Below are 15,127 nucleotides of genomic sequence, written 5' to 3'. Positions count from 1 at the left end.
TCTATGACAAAGGAGAGAAGAATATGCAATAGGGAAAAGACAAACTCTTCAACAAATGGTGTTGGGAAAACTGGACAGCAACATGCAAAAGAATGAACCTGGACCACTTTCTTACACTGTACACAAAAATAAACACAAAATGGATTAAAGACCTAAATGTGATACCTGAAACTATAAAACTCCTAGAAGACAACATAGGCAGTAATTTCTTTGACATTGGCCATAGAAGCATTTTTCTAGACATGTGTCCTCAGACAGAGGAAACAAAACAAAGTTAAACTATTGGGACTATGCTAAAATAAAAAGCTTTTGCACAGTGTAGGAAACCATCAGTAAAATGACAAGGCAACCTACTGAATGGGAGAAGATATTTGCAAATGATATATCTGATAAGGGGTTAATATCCAAAGTATACAAAGAACTTACACAACTCAACATCAAAAAAACAAATAATCTGATTTAAAATTGGGCTGAAGACATGAACAGACATTTCACCAAAGAAGACATACAGATGGCCAACAAACACATGAAAAAATGCTCAGCATCACTGATTATGAGGGAAATGCAAATCAAAACACAAAGAGATATCACCTCACACCTGTCAGAATGGCTAAAATCAAATACACAAGAAACAACAAGTTTTGGAACACTCGTGCCCTACTGGTAGGAATGCAAATTGGTATAGCCACAGTGGAAAACAGTATGGATTTCCTTAAAAAATTAAAAATAGAATTACCACATGATACAGTAATTCCACTACTGAATATTTACCCAAAGAAAATGAAAACACTAATTTAAAAAGATATATGCATCCCTACGTTTATTGCATTATTTACAATAGTCAAAATACGGAAACAACCCAAGTGTCCATCATTAGATGAATGGATAAAGTAGTATATATACAATGGAATATTACTCAGCCATTAAAAAAGAACGAGATCTTGACAACATGGATAGACTTAGGATGTATGATGCTAAGTAAAATAAGTTGGGGAAATACAAATACCATTGTGATTTTACTCATATGTGGAATGTAAGAAAAAAAGCAGATGAACAAGCAAAAAAAAAAAAAGGCAAACAAAAAAATAGACTTTTAAATACAGAAAACAAACTGGTGGTTGCCAGAGGAGAGGTGGATGGAGGGATGGGTGAAATAGATAAAGTGGATGAAGAGCACACTTATTGTGACAAGCACTAAGTAATGACCGTTGAATCATTATATCGTACACCTGAAACTAATATAACACTGTATGTTAATTACATTTCAGTAAAAAAATAAGTAACAAAAAAAGCATATGCTGAATAAGATATAATGGATTATTTAAAGCAAAAATAATAAATTACATTGCAGAGTTTATAAACACCTAGGAATATAATGCATGGCAACAACAGCAGGAAGCACAGGAGAAAGAAAATGAAAGCGTACTCTTACTAGGTGTTTACCTTATATGTAAAGTGGTAGAAAATTATGTGAAGGTGTAATCTGTGATAAACTGAAAAAGCATTGTTATAAACCCTAGAGCAGCCACTGATAAAGTAAACAAACATTAGCAGCGAACAGTATAGGAATTCAAAGACAAAAAAACAGCTGTATCGGTGTAAGAAAGAGTGTGATATGGCTTAGAAAAACTTAGTAAGTGGGGCGCCTGCGTGGCTCAGCGGGTTAAGCGTCTGCCTTCGGCTCAGGTCATGATCCCAGGGTCCTGGGATCGAGCCCCGCGTTGGGCTTCTCGCTCAGCGGGGAAGCCTGCCTCTCCCTCTCCCTCTACCTGCTGCTCCCCTTGCTTGTGCTCGCTCTCTTCCTTTCTCTCTCTCTGTCAAATAAGTAAATATCCTTATAAAAAGAAAACAACTAAGAATAACATATTAATATGACACAAAATAGGGCAAGAGTGCTAGACTTTGTTACATAGAGCTCTAAAATTTCTCTCATTGAAAGACTGCACAAGGCGCCTGAGTGGCTCCGTTGGTTGAACTACTGCCTTCGGCTCAGCTCATGATCCTGGAGTCCCGGGATCGAGTCCCGCATCGGGCTCCCCGCTCAGCGGGGAGTCTGCTTCTCCCTCTGACCCTCTTCCCTTTCGTGCTCTCTATCTCTCATTCTCTCTCTCAAATAAATAAATAAAATCTTTAAAAAAAAAAGAAGAAAGAAAGACTGCACTGACAAAACTGAAAGCAAACATCAAGTGTAGAAGGGAAATCTCTGATATATTCCAGGCAAAGAGTTATTACCAATATGCAAAGAGCTATTATAAACCAGTAAGCAAATTATAGGAATTCCAATTTAAAAATGAACAAAATATGATAGACAATTTATAAAGAGGAAATTATGGGCAAAAATATCCTTATCCTAACTCCATGCTATACATAAAGGGCAGGATTAGATAGAGACACATAGATACCTTGTTCCCAAATATAACTTGAGCTTAATTCTGTACATTTAGTGGCGTGTATTTAATACATGGGATTTTATAACGTGAAGCTGCCATTAATCAGAATAAGGTGATATTTTACAGCTCTTCTACCATTTATCAGGCAGTCTCACAAAGAAGTTACTTATCCATCAAAAGAGAATATAACCAGTAGTTGGAATTATGGCTTATCTTTCAGAGATCAATTCAATGAATTGTAAGCTGTAACTACATGATTCTTTTTATGAATTCACAATCTAAGGAAAAAAGATAGTATAAATATTTTTCAATAACACAAGCCCATTTACATCCCAGAGTGGAGGTATTATGTGAAGCTTAAAAGATTAGGGATTAAAGATGAAAAAGTAAGTGCTTCAGCATCTGAAACCTGTTCCACCTTAAATGACAACGTATGCTTTAGGGAGGAATGTTTTCCTTCCCTTCTTATTTCCTACAGCTTTACTTTCTCCACTTTTGATGGCTAGATTCATCTTATAGCCATCCAAAAGGATGACCTCTAAAAAAATGAGTTGAACCCAAAGCTAGTTGTAAAAAAACATGTTTCTTTGAAATAGGATTTCCATCATTCACCTAAGGCTTATAAAACCACTCTGTTAATAAACACTGTGAAAATGACTAGTTACAATGCATGAATTCATACGAACCTGTGAGATCACTCTTTCGGGTAACAGTGAAATGTCACATTCAGGAATCTCGCCTGCAAGAGAGGTTCCAGACGCACTTTGTTCAGGAAAAAGTTCTTTAGCAACTACTTTGAGTTTTAACTTGCTTCTCCATTTCAGTAACTGAAGTTCATGTTTTAACATCTGCCATGAAAATAATTGACAAATTCCATGTCACTGTTGTAAAGGTTAAATGAGATAATATGTATATAGCTCAGTGCTCGACACCATGATGGCACCAAATAAACATTCTTTCTTGTCGTTATCCCCGCTACATAAACGATCTTTGTCCATAGCATGGTTAATATTCTCTAGACCGCCAGAGCATTAGGGATCATTTCCATTTGTTGTCAGACATCAATGGCATAGCCAGCAACCTCAAAGGTGTGGTCCCCAACCTCCTCTTTCAGATGAGGAAGCTGAAACCCACAGAGTCAAGGTTCTGGTAATGATTGAACTGATATTTGGGGCAAGGAAAGGAGGTGGTTAGCACAGAGATAAAAAAGGAGAGTCAGAGGAAAGCATTTGGGGTCTTGCCTGATTTACTGTTATAAAATGTCCCCATTTTAACTTTGAATACATTCCTTAAAACTGCATAATTGAGAAAAAGCCATAAGGGTAAATAAGTGTTACACACACACACACACACACACACACACACACAAGCCTAAGAAAGGGCACACATTGGAGAAGTAGCACCCAGAAGTGTTCCCTGCTTTCTCCGCCCAGCACACACCTGCCTTGTTCACTTCACCCACTTAAGTGAGTGATGGTTAGGCCAAGAAATAACATAGCTAGAAGAAAATGTTTTCTCTAAACACCCAATTGACTATGGAATATACATCTATAATACTATATTATGTATAATATACATTGTTACATATATTAATTTCTATCAACTACTACATGCAAAACATTATGCCCAGTGTATGGGGATGATTAAGAGAACAATACTGCCTCAGGGATGTTCAGTTCAAGAGGGGTGTGAAAGGGGCAGCCTCGTCATGTACGGTTACTTATTTGGCCATTAGACAATCACTGACCAGACGCCGGGGGAGCCAGGGTCAAAATGCTAGCTTAGTACACAGTGTTCAAAAACACTGAGCGCCTGAGTGGCTCAGTCGGCGAAGCAGCTGACTCTTGATTTTGGCTCAGGTCATGATTTCGGGGTCTTGAGATCAAGCCCCGCATCAGGCTCCCTGCTCAGTGGGGAGTCTGCCTGAGATTCTTTCTCTCCCTCTCCCTCTGTCCATCCCCTTTGCAATATTCTCTCTCTCTCTCTCTCAAATAATAAATAAATCTTAAAAAAAGAAAGAAAGAAGAACACTGAATAAGCAGACTAAAACAGTGGTACCTAAAGTATAACTGGTGAACCGGCAACATTGAACATGTACTCCACAAATGCTAGAGGACATCCTCTAAGAACACCAATTCAATACCAGTAGGTGATAAACTTGCAGAGAGCAAGAACTGTGCTTTATGAATCTCAGTGTCCTCTGCAGACTCTAGCACTGTTTCCAGCATAAATCTTTGCATACTCTCTTTGTATGTATATAGTATCACCAATCTCAACATCTGAACCAGGTAGTGATGGGAGGGCATTGATCCTGCCCTTGATGAGACGACTACTAAACAGGGACTTTAATTTCTTATTTTTCTGTTTCTTATTTTCCCCGACTTTGTATTTCAAGACCATTGATAAAACATTACCTATGAAGTAATGTAACTAAAAAATTCCATTTTTCTATGTCTGATCCTAATAGTTACTGTGGGTATTCTAAAACAACATTAAGTAATAATGTACTAATAGCTTAAGCAAACTAGAGATATTTTTAAGTTTGGAGGCATTTGCTTGGGCCCTCTGTTTCAATTGCTTTAATTAAAGTGTCACATCCTTTAAGTTTAGCAATTTAGTAATTTTTAAAATTTATATTAAAATTGTAATTTATTACATTGAATGTTGAAAAAAGAATAATTTAATCTTATCTAGAAAAGAAAAATTTATTCAGTCTTTATCATATCAAATAGTTTCTTTTCCATTTGAGACATCTATATCCATCCAAACACTTGTTTAAACAAAATTTTTCATTTTTATCAATAATTTTAAACAAAATGCTGAAATGATTTGTCCTCAATGTTCACAGTTGAAATAAAACAACAGAACTTTTAGAAAATATTTTTGGTAGATGAAGTATAATTTAAATTATTAAATTAAAAGCATAAAGAGCCCATCAAAAGTATATAATATTGGGGCACCTGGGGGGTTCAGTCGGTTAAGCATCTGACTTCAGCTCAGGTCATGGTCTCAGGGTCCTGGGGTTGAGCCCCACGATCGAGCCCCACCTCCAGCTCCCCACTCAGCAGAGAGTCTGCTTGTCCCTCTCCCTCTCGCTCTGGCCCTCCTCCCCACTCAGGCACACGCACGCACCCTCTCAAATAAATAAGCAAAATCTTTTCTTGAAAAAGTACATGCTATTCAGTACTTTAGTACTTCCACACATAGCATTATTATCGGAAGCAACATCCATATAAGGACAAAATTTAGTTTCTAAAAAAATTAAGTTTCCAAGATACCATACCAGCTCATCTTCTCTCTTTTTATACTCTTGTCTTGCTTTATCCCTCCATTTAGTTAGGATAGCTATTAGCTTGTAACGGTGGCACATCTTTTGCATCCGCAATAGTATGTCTAAAGAAAATGTATTGGATTAGTGTGTATATATAAAGATGTTTCCAAAAAAACAAAATATTTAATATTCTATCATGTTTATAATATGAACCAATATTGCATCTGGCAGTTTTTATTTTATTTTAATTACATCTAAAATTAATTACTTTTGACAGCAGTAGATCTTTACTGTGGAAATTTTATTAACCTGTAAATATCACCTTTGCTCTTGGAAATTAAGATGTAGGAGCGCCTGGGTGGCTCACCCTGTTAAGCGTCTGCCTTCGGCTCAGGTCCTGATCCCAGGGTCCTGGGGTCGAGCCCCGCACTGGGCTCCCAGCAAGGAGCCTGCTTCTCCCTCTCCCTCTGTCCTTCCCCCCAGCTCATGCTCACCTCTCTCTCTTTCACATAAGTGAATAAAATCTTTTTGAAAATTAAAAAAAGATATTAAGATGTAATAGATGTAATAACACATCAAGATACATATATGACACATATAATTTTTTTAATCAAATCTTTATAAAACCAGAACTTCCAAACTTATTCATAGAAATATAATTATAAGGTAGTATTCTGATTTTGTTAAATGTCCTATGATTAAATAAATTGCTCCATTTTATGTTTTAACCAAGGGTCCGAAGCTCAAATACAGGGGCCGGGCCAGGAAGGAGGATGACTACGGCAGGCCCCGGGGACACGGCTTAAGAGGGCAATGGCTTCTTAGCTGAAGCTAACCGTTTCCTCTCAGAATTAGAGGCCCATCAGTCTTATGTTAAAACCTTCAGAGGGCACCTTGGTGGTTCAGTCAGTTAAGCATCCAACTCTTGAATACCGCTCAGGTCATGATCTCAGGGTCGGGAGATGGAGCCCCGCCTCAGGCCCATGCTGGGCGTGGACTCTGCCTCAGATTCTCTCTCCCTCTCCCTCTGCCCCCCTGCCCCATGCTCCCATGTGTGCGCTCTCTCTTGCTCTCTCTCCCTCCCTAAAAAAAAAACCTCCAGAGGGCTCACTGTGACTGAGGTACCAGGAGTAACTGATCAAGAGGAAACAATTCTCTGATTTTCAGTAGCCATAAACCAATATTTGGTAAGTGGCTAAAATCTGAGCCAAAGGCTGGAGTTCCCTATTCCTGCTCCGAAGATCATGCACGTGCCCTGTCTACTCATTACAACTACCGAGGGTTTAAGGAAAGGAAAATTCGTTTTCTTTGTTTCCTCATGTATCCATTAAGTGACATATCTGTAAGGAATGGAAAACTCTCTGCAAGAAATAGTCAGTTTTGGTACCTGTGATATACCAGCTCTCTATGAGTAAAAATGATGATAGTAGATCCCTATTTATATTTATATTTGTACATACATCACACAAATCCCTACAGGATTTTATTTCAAACATGCCTGTTTTCTGGTACAATAAAACCCTTTGAGACAACTCTCATTTAAATGTAAGACATTTAATTAGTGGCTTTACATTTCATGACAGTTCTCTAGACATAATGATAAATTCTCTAGCACCAACTGTTGAATTGTTAAGTGTGTTGATTCTTTGAATAAATGAATACAAAAACTAACTACTATGTTAGGCTACTATGTTAGGATTTACCTGTAAGTTGTTTTTTTTGACCTTCCGTATAAGATTGCCAAAGACGAAATATGTATTTTTGAAGTCTGAAATTGTCATATTCCATTGCTTTTTCCATCTTTTCAGCCAGAAGTTCATCTTCATTTATAAGAGGTATCACCATGTCTCTCCAAGTGCTATAGGCAGAAGATACAGAAAAATAGTATTTTGATGTTATGGCAATACATTACTAATAAATGGAGAGGGAGAAGGAGTAATAATACCTCCTTTATCTCCTCAAAATTCACAGCATAGAAAGAAATTGTTCAATTATGGTTATTGTCTTATTTCTAGCTAGTCCTGTGCTTCCTTTGAGCTTGTACTTCCCTTTGCTACATTTCTAAAACCCAGTAAAGATCTGAAATGCAGAAGTTTTTTCATAACCTATTTAGAGGCAAAACTAGACCTGACCTAAAGTAATTTTGCCTCGGGGCACCTGGTTGGCTCAGTTGGTTGCGCATCCCACTCTAGGTTTTGGCTCAAGTCATGATCTTGGGGTCCTGGGATCAAGCCCTGCAACAGGCTCTACACTCAGCACAGATTCTCTCTCTCCTTCTCCCCTGCCCCTCCTTCCTCCCCCCTCCCACTCTCTCTCTCTCTCTAAAATAAATAAGTAAATCTTAAAAATAAATAAATAAAAATTTAAAAACTAAAGTAATTTTGCATCGAAACCTCCCTGGACTTGACACATAGCTATTCATAGTCTTTTTAAAATTTCATTTCATATACATTTCACTTCATTTTATATACATATATATAATATATAGAGAGAAATACTAATATGTTTGAATATGTTTGGTTCCAACATGCTGCCCGAGACACCACTGAGGATGTTCTATAATACACAGAATGTGCAGAAATTACCTTTGCAAAATTTTTTTAAGAAAAGGAATCTAAATTTCAAAACATATCTCCAAGGGTTTCAGATGAAGGGATTATAGATTTACACTTTCAAAAAAAGCAATACCTTGAAGAAGTAAAGAACATATTTTAACTAAGTAAAAGCCAAATAAAAATAAAAGAAATATATAATGCAAAATGGTGGAGACATGACTAAATAGATAAAATCAGAACAACTCGCCAAGAATGAGTTGTTCTTCCTATGGAGAATATTAAGAATAAAAACACAAAGAAGTAAGATGTAAAATCACATTCTTACCAAAAATGGGTCTTTACTAAATGTCCGGTATAAAAAGTACATGCTTTTATCATCAATTCTGGAGTCATCTAAAGTAAATAAATAAATGAAATAGCACACATTAGAAGTAAGTGGAATGCAAAGCCTAACTCCAGAAGATGCAGAGGAAAATGAGAGCAATGATTACCTTGGGCAGTAGGGAGACAGGAGCAGATTAGAAGAACTACATGCCATTTATGTATTTTGTAACTTTATTGTGTATGTCCGTTACCAAATTTTCAAAAGTTAAAATCGCAGCTTAAAATTTTCTCATCGTATTTTATTTACTTTAAAACATTTTAAGTAAGTTCTATGGTATTATTATTATTGTCAGTTGTAGTGATAGGAAGTATAGAGTTGTGGGTCTGCTGGTCACCATTAAACTGAATGATTTTGCCTTCTCAAGAGTATAAAGTGAAATTTTCTTTAAAAAAAAAAAAAACCTTACAGGAATGCCTCACCAAAAATAGGAAAGCCACATAAATTAAAATTTTGGAATATGCTGAAAGAAATGCAAATTTATCTATCATTTGCAACTATTCACAATAACATACATTAACATGTGGGAACAGCTAACTGAGCATTCCTGAAATCATCTGTACCTTCTGTACATTCTTTAATGAGTAAAAATAATATCACATTACACATTTGTTATATGTACATGGTACTGTGAAGTACTAATGGTGTTATTTTTTCTCATGTTTTCACTACCCTGTTTGCCATATAAATAGACATGTGGCCAAACATCTGTTTGGTTCAAATCTCTACCAACTGCCAGAATTCTGAATTCCACTTTTCAAAGACAAATGTTTTTCTCCTTTGCACATTGCTGTAAGTGCTTCGTTGAGGTCATAGATACAACATACACATGTTAATCATGGAGTTATTTAAGGCATACAACAAAGGCCCCCTGATATTCTGCCTGAGGTTCAATGACATTTGGAAATCCTCAGCTTGATGGAGATTATATGTAAATTATGCTTGTGGTGAGGGAGAACATAAATCACTGAAGTCAGTTTTTACTAAATTCTGATTTTCATAAGGGAAAGGAATCCAGAGGAACAAAGAGTATTGGGGATATCACAGCAGGGTGGATAAAACCAGGAAAGGAGGGGCGCCTGGGTGGCTCAGTCATTAAGCATCTGCCTTCAGCTCAGGTCAGGATCCCAGGGTCCTCGGATTGAGCCCCACATCGGGCTCCCTGCTGAGCGGGAAGCCTGCTTCTCCCTCTCCCACTCCCCCGGCTTGTGTTCCCTCTCTCGCTGCATCTCTCTCTGTCAAATAAATAAATAAAATCTTAAAAAAAAAAAACAGGAAAGGAATGAAGTGGCAGAAGTAAGGACAAATTTCATCTACAATACAATTTTCCTGCTCTGCCACTAGCCCTTAAATTTCCTAAGATTAAACTTTTTTTAGAAGATACAACCTGGAAAGTACTATATAAATATCTACAATAATATGGCATAGTTCATTTAAAAATGAGCATACTACATGATCAAATGAATGAAAACAAAAATTATAATTCAGCTCGTAACTCTTGAATTCAAGTTTTCTAATAATCAACTCTTTAAATCAGCATAAAAGTGTTCTTTCTATTCTATTCTTGAAAGAAGTTGAAGTCCTCATCAATCCGTGATTTATATGCTGGAAGAGTTTCTCATTCTAATATTCCTTTTTTTTAAGAGTTCCTTTCCCTAAGTTCTTATTTTAATTTCACATATACTGTTCTCCCAATTAAACAAAAAATAAATAAATAAAAACACCGATAGAATGAAAATAGCTATGATTTTTCCTCATTGTTGGCATCCTCTTGTTTTTCTCCACAGAGAAAATAGCTTTAAGAGAGTGTCACTGGGGGGCGCCTGGGTGGCTCAGTCGGTTAAGCATCCGATTTCTGCTCAGGGCACGATCTCAGGGTCTCAGGATCGAGCCTGTCATCGGGCTCCCTGCTGAGCGGGGAGTCTGCTTCTCCCTCCCCACTCCCCCTGCCTGTGTTCCTGCTCTCGCTCTCTCTCTCTGTCAAATAAATAAAATCTTAAGAACAAAAATGAGAGTGTCACTGGGGCACTGACCTGCAGCAAAGGCTCAAGCCGAGTAAAGCCCCATCCCCCACTTGGGGCTAGGCCTGTGTCAGCGCAACTGATGCTCAGCAGCCCTCTGGCCAGTCTAACCATAAGACCCATGCCGGTACACTCAGTCACACGGTTCTGCTTCCACTGCTCAACGTCTTCACTGTTGCTCCAGCCACTTACTTTCTACTTTTTTGGGGGGGGGCGGTGTCTTGAAATATTTTTTCATTCATTCATTCATTTATGTATTTATATGTATCATTGTTGTTGAAATACAGGTGACACACAATGTTAGTTGCAGGTATATAACAAAGTAATTAAAAACTTCTATACGTTAGTGGTTACCACAACTAGTGTAGTAAAACATCTGTCATCATACAAGATTTTTACATTATTTTTTTAAAGATTTTATTTATTTATTTGACAGAGACAGACACAGCGAGAGAGGGAACACAAGCAGGGGGAGTGGGAGAGGGAGAAGCAGGCTTCCCGCGGAGCAGGGAGCCCGATGTGGGGCTCGATCCCAGGACCCTGGGATCCTGACCTGAGCTGAAGGCAGACGCTTAACGACTGAGCCACCCAGGCGCCCAAGATTTTTACATTATTGACTAGATTCCCTATCCTGTGCTTTTCATCTCCATGACTTATTAATTTCTTAACTAAGAGCTTGTACCTCTTAATCCTCTCTTCCATTTCCCGTATTCCCCACCCACCTCACCTCTGGCAACTATCGGTTTGTTCTCTGAATGTATGAGTCTGTTCTGTTTTTTGTTTGTTCAGTCATTTCTTCTGTTTTTTGGAGTCCACATGTAAGTGAAATCATCTGGCTTTTGTCTTCCTCTAACTTATTTCACTTAGCATAACAGCCTCTAGGTCCATCTATGTTGTCACAAATGGCAAGATCTCATTCTTTTCAAATGGCTGGAGAATATTCCATTATATATATGTACCACTTTTTCTTTATCCATGTATCATCTATTGATGGACACTTGGGTTGCTTCCATATTTTGGCTATTATAAATAATGCTGCAGTAAACATAAGGGTACATATATCTTTTCAAATTAGTGTTTTCATTTTCTTCAAATAAATACCCAAAAGTGGAATTAATGGATTATATGGTATTTTTAATTTTTTGAGGAAACTCCATACTGTTTTCCATATTAGTTGCACCAATTTACATTCTCACCAACATTGCACAAGGGTTCTCTTTTCTTCACATCCTCACCAACACTTGTTATTTCTTGTTTTTTTGATACAAACCATTCTGACTGGTGTGAGGTGATATTTCATTGTGGTTTTGATTTTCATTTCCCTGATGATGAGTGATATTGAGCATCTTTTCATGCATCTGCTGGCCATCTGTATGTTATTTTTGGAAAAAAAAAGTCTATTCAGATCCTCTGCCCATTTTTAATTGGATTATTTGTGTTGTGTTTTTTGGTGTTGAGTTGTATAAGTTCTCTATATATTTTGGATTTTAAGCTCTATCAGATATATTATGTGCAAATATCTTCTCCCCTTGAGTAGGTTGTCTTTTCATTTGTTGTTAGTTTCCTTTGTCATGCAAAACTTTTTATTTTGGTGTACTCCCAGCAATTAATTTTTGCTTTTGTTTCCCTTGCCTGAGAAGACTATCCATAAATATGTTGCAAAGGCTATTGTCCAAGAGATTACTGTCTATGTTTTCTCTTAGAAGTTTTATGATTTCAAGTCTCACATTTAGGTTTTTAATCCATTTTGAGTTTATTTTTGTGCATGGTGTAAGAAAGTGGTTCAGTTTCATTCTTTTACGTGTAGCTGTTCGGTTTTTCCAACACCATTTGTTGAAGAGACTGTCTTTTACCCATTGTACATTCCTGCTCCCTAGACTATTCTTTAGGGATCATTCAAATAGTTTGTATAATCCTCCCTCCTTTGTTATAGTTTAATTGACAGTGTAATTGTGGGCTTATTTCTGGGCTCTCTTTCCTATTCCCTTGATCTATGGGTCTATTTCTGTGCCAGTACCATACTGTTTTGATTACAATTGCTTTGTAGTATAGCCTAAAATCTGAGATTGTGATACTTCCAGCTTTGCTCTTTCCCAAGATTGTTTTGGCTATCCAGGGTCTTTTGTGGTTCCAAAAATATTTTAGTATTACTCAAGTTTTGTAAAAAAAAAAAAAAATGCTGTTTGTATTTTGATAGACATTGCCTTAAGTCTGTAGATTGCTTTGAGTATTATGGACATTTTAACAACATTAATTCTTCCAATCCATGAGGATGGTATGTCTTTTCATCTGCGTCATCATCAATTCTTTCATCGATGTCTTGTAGTTTTCAGAGTATGGGTCTTTCACCTCCTTGGTTAAGTTTATTCATAGCTTGTTTATTCTTTTGATGCAATTGTAAATAGAATTTTTTTTTATTATTTCTCTTTCTGCTACTGTGCAATATATTAGTGTATAAAAACACAACAGATTTCTGTATATTAATTTTCTACCCTGCAACTTTAGTGAATTCGTTTAATCCTAATAGTGTTCTGGTGGAGTACTGGGGGTTTTTATATATTATATGATGTCATCTGCAAACAGTGACAGTTTTACTTCTTCCTCACCAATTTGGATGCCTTTTATTTCTTTTTCTTGTCTGATCGCTGTGGCTACGACTTCCAATACTATGTTGAATAAAAGCAGTGAAAGTGGACATCCTTGTCTTCTTCCTGATCTTAGAGAAATGGCCTTCAGTTTTTACCATTGAGTATGATGTTAGCTATGGGTTTTTCATATATAGCCTTTATTATGTTGAGGTGTGTTTGCTGTATACCCACTTCATTGACAGTTTTATCATAAGTAGATGTGTATTTTGTCAAATAATTCTGCATCTATTGAAATAATCATGTGATTTTTATCCTTCTTCTTGTTAATGTGTTGCATTGTTTTGATTGATTTGCAAAGATTGCATCCCTGGAATAAATCCCACTTGATTGTAGTGGTCAATCCCTTGAATGTAAAGTTGAATTTGGTTTGCTAATATTTTGTTAAGGATTTTTGCATGTATTTTCACCAGGGATATGGGCCTGTAGTTTTCTCTTTTAGTAGTGTCTTTGTCTGGTTTTGGTATCAGAGTATTGTTGGTCTCATAGAATGAATTTAAAGCATTCCTTCCTTTCTATTTTTTAGAATAGTTTGAGAATGATAGGTATTAACTGTTCTTTAAATGTGTGGTAGAATTCACCTGTAAAGCCATCTTGTCTTGGAGTTTTGTTTGTTAGGAGCTTTTTTTTATTATTACTGATTCAATTCAATTTCATTACTCGTAATTGGTCTGCTCAAATTTTCTATTTTTTTCCTAATTCAGTTTTGGAAGACTGAATGTTTCTAGGAAATTATCCATTTCTTCCAAGCTGCCCAATATGTTGGCATATAATTTTCATAGTATTCTCTTTTAATCCTTTGTATTTCTCTGATGTTTGTTATTTTTCCTCTTTCATTTCTAAAAATATTTATTTGCATCCTCTCTTTTTTTCTTAATGAAACTTGCTAAAGGTTTATCAACTTTGTCTATCTTTTCAAAAAACCAGCTCTTGCTTTCATTGATCTTTTCTATTGTTTGGTTTTTTTTTACTCGCTTTCATTTATTTCCACTCTAATCTTTATTATTTCCTTCCTTCTACTAATTTAGACTTTGGCTTTGTTAGTCTTCTTTTTTTAGTTCTTCGAGGTATAAGGTTAGATTGTTTGAGATTTTTCTTGTTTCTTGAGATAGGCCTGTATTACTATAAACTTTTCTCTTAGAACTTCTTTTGCTGTGTCCCAAAGATTTTGCACCCTTGTGTTTCCATTTTCATTTGTCTCCATGTATTTTTTGATTTCCAATTTGATTTCTTCTTTGACCTATTGCTTGTTTAGTAGCATATTGTTTAGATTCCATGTGTTTGTGTTTTTTCCAGTTTTTTTTTCTTGTAACAGATTTCTGGTTTCATATCATTGTGGTTAGAAAAGATGATTGATATGATTTGAATCTTCTTAAACTTATTGAGGCCTATCTTGTGGCCCAGCATATTATCTATCCTAGAGAATGTCCCATGTGTACTTGAAAAGAGTGCATATTCTGCTGTTTTTGGATAAAATGTTCTGTATATATCTCTTAAGTTCATCTGGTCTCATGTATTGTTTAAAGCCACTGTTTCCTTCTTGATTTTCTGTCTGGATGATCTATCAGTTGATGTATGTGCGGTGTTAAATACCCCTAATATTATTGTATTACTGTCAATCTCCCTTCATGTCTGTTAATATTTGCTTTATGTATTTAGGTGCTCCTATGTTGTGTGCATAGATATTTACAATGGCATTCCCTGGTTGGATTGATCCCTTTATCATTATGTGATGTCCTTCTTTTTTTTGTTGCAGTCTTTGTTTTAAAGTCTATTTTGTCTGATATAAGTGTGTTACCCTGGCTTTTTTTTTCTTCCCAGTTCCATTTGCACGGAATATCTTTTTCTATCCGTTTACTTTCC

At 36.3% G+C, this 15,127-nt stretch overlaps 1 protein-coding gene across 1 annotated transcript in view; it reads right to left on the bottom strand.

Moving 5' to 3' along the window:
* The window catches only part of FBXL13 (F-box and leucine rich repeat protein 13), a 248,021-nt gene that overhangs the window by 200,848 nt on the left and 32,046 nt on the right, over positions 1–15,127 (bottom strand). Inside the window, exons 4-7 of the mRNA XM_028117807.2 lie at positions 8,542–8,609; positions 7,365–7,519; positions 5,674–5,783; positions 3,077–3,238 (exon numbers count right to left, since the gene is read on the bottom strand). Of these exons, the coding sequence (XP_027973608.2) occupies positions 3,077–3,238; positions 5,674–5,783; positions 7,365–7,519; positions 8,542–8,609 (495 nt within the window). The remainder of the gene's footprint in view (positions 1–3,076; positions 3,239–5,673; positions 5,784–7,364; positions 7,520–8,541; positions 8,610–15,127) is intronic.

The sequence above is a fragment of the Eumetopias jubatus genome, unplaced genomic scaffold, assembly GCF_037043125.1.
Source record: "Eumetopias jubatus isolate StellerSeaLion01/CBP00866 unplaced genomic scaffold, mEumJub1_p1.0 scaffold_14, whole genome shotgun sequence".
In the NCBI taxonomy this organism is placed as follows: domain Eukaryota; kingdom Metazoa; phylum Chordata; class Mammalia; order Carnivora; family Otariidae; genus Eumetopias; species Eumetopias jubatus.
The sequence above is the reverse complement of the archived record's forward strand: the minus strand, read 5'-3'. Positions and strand labels throughout refer to the sequence as shown.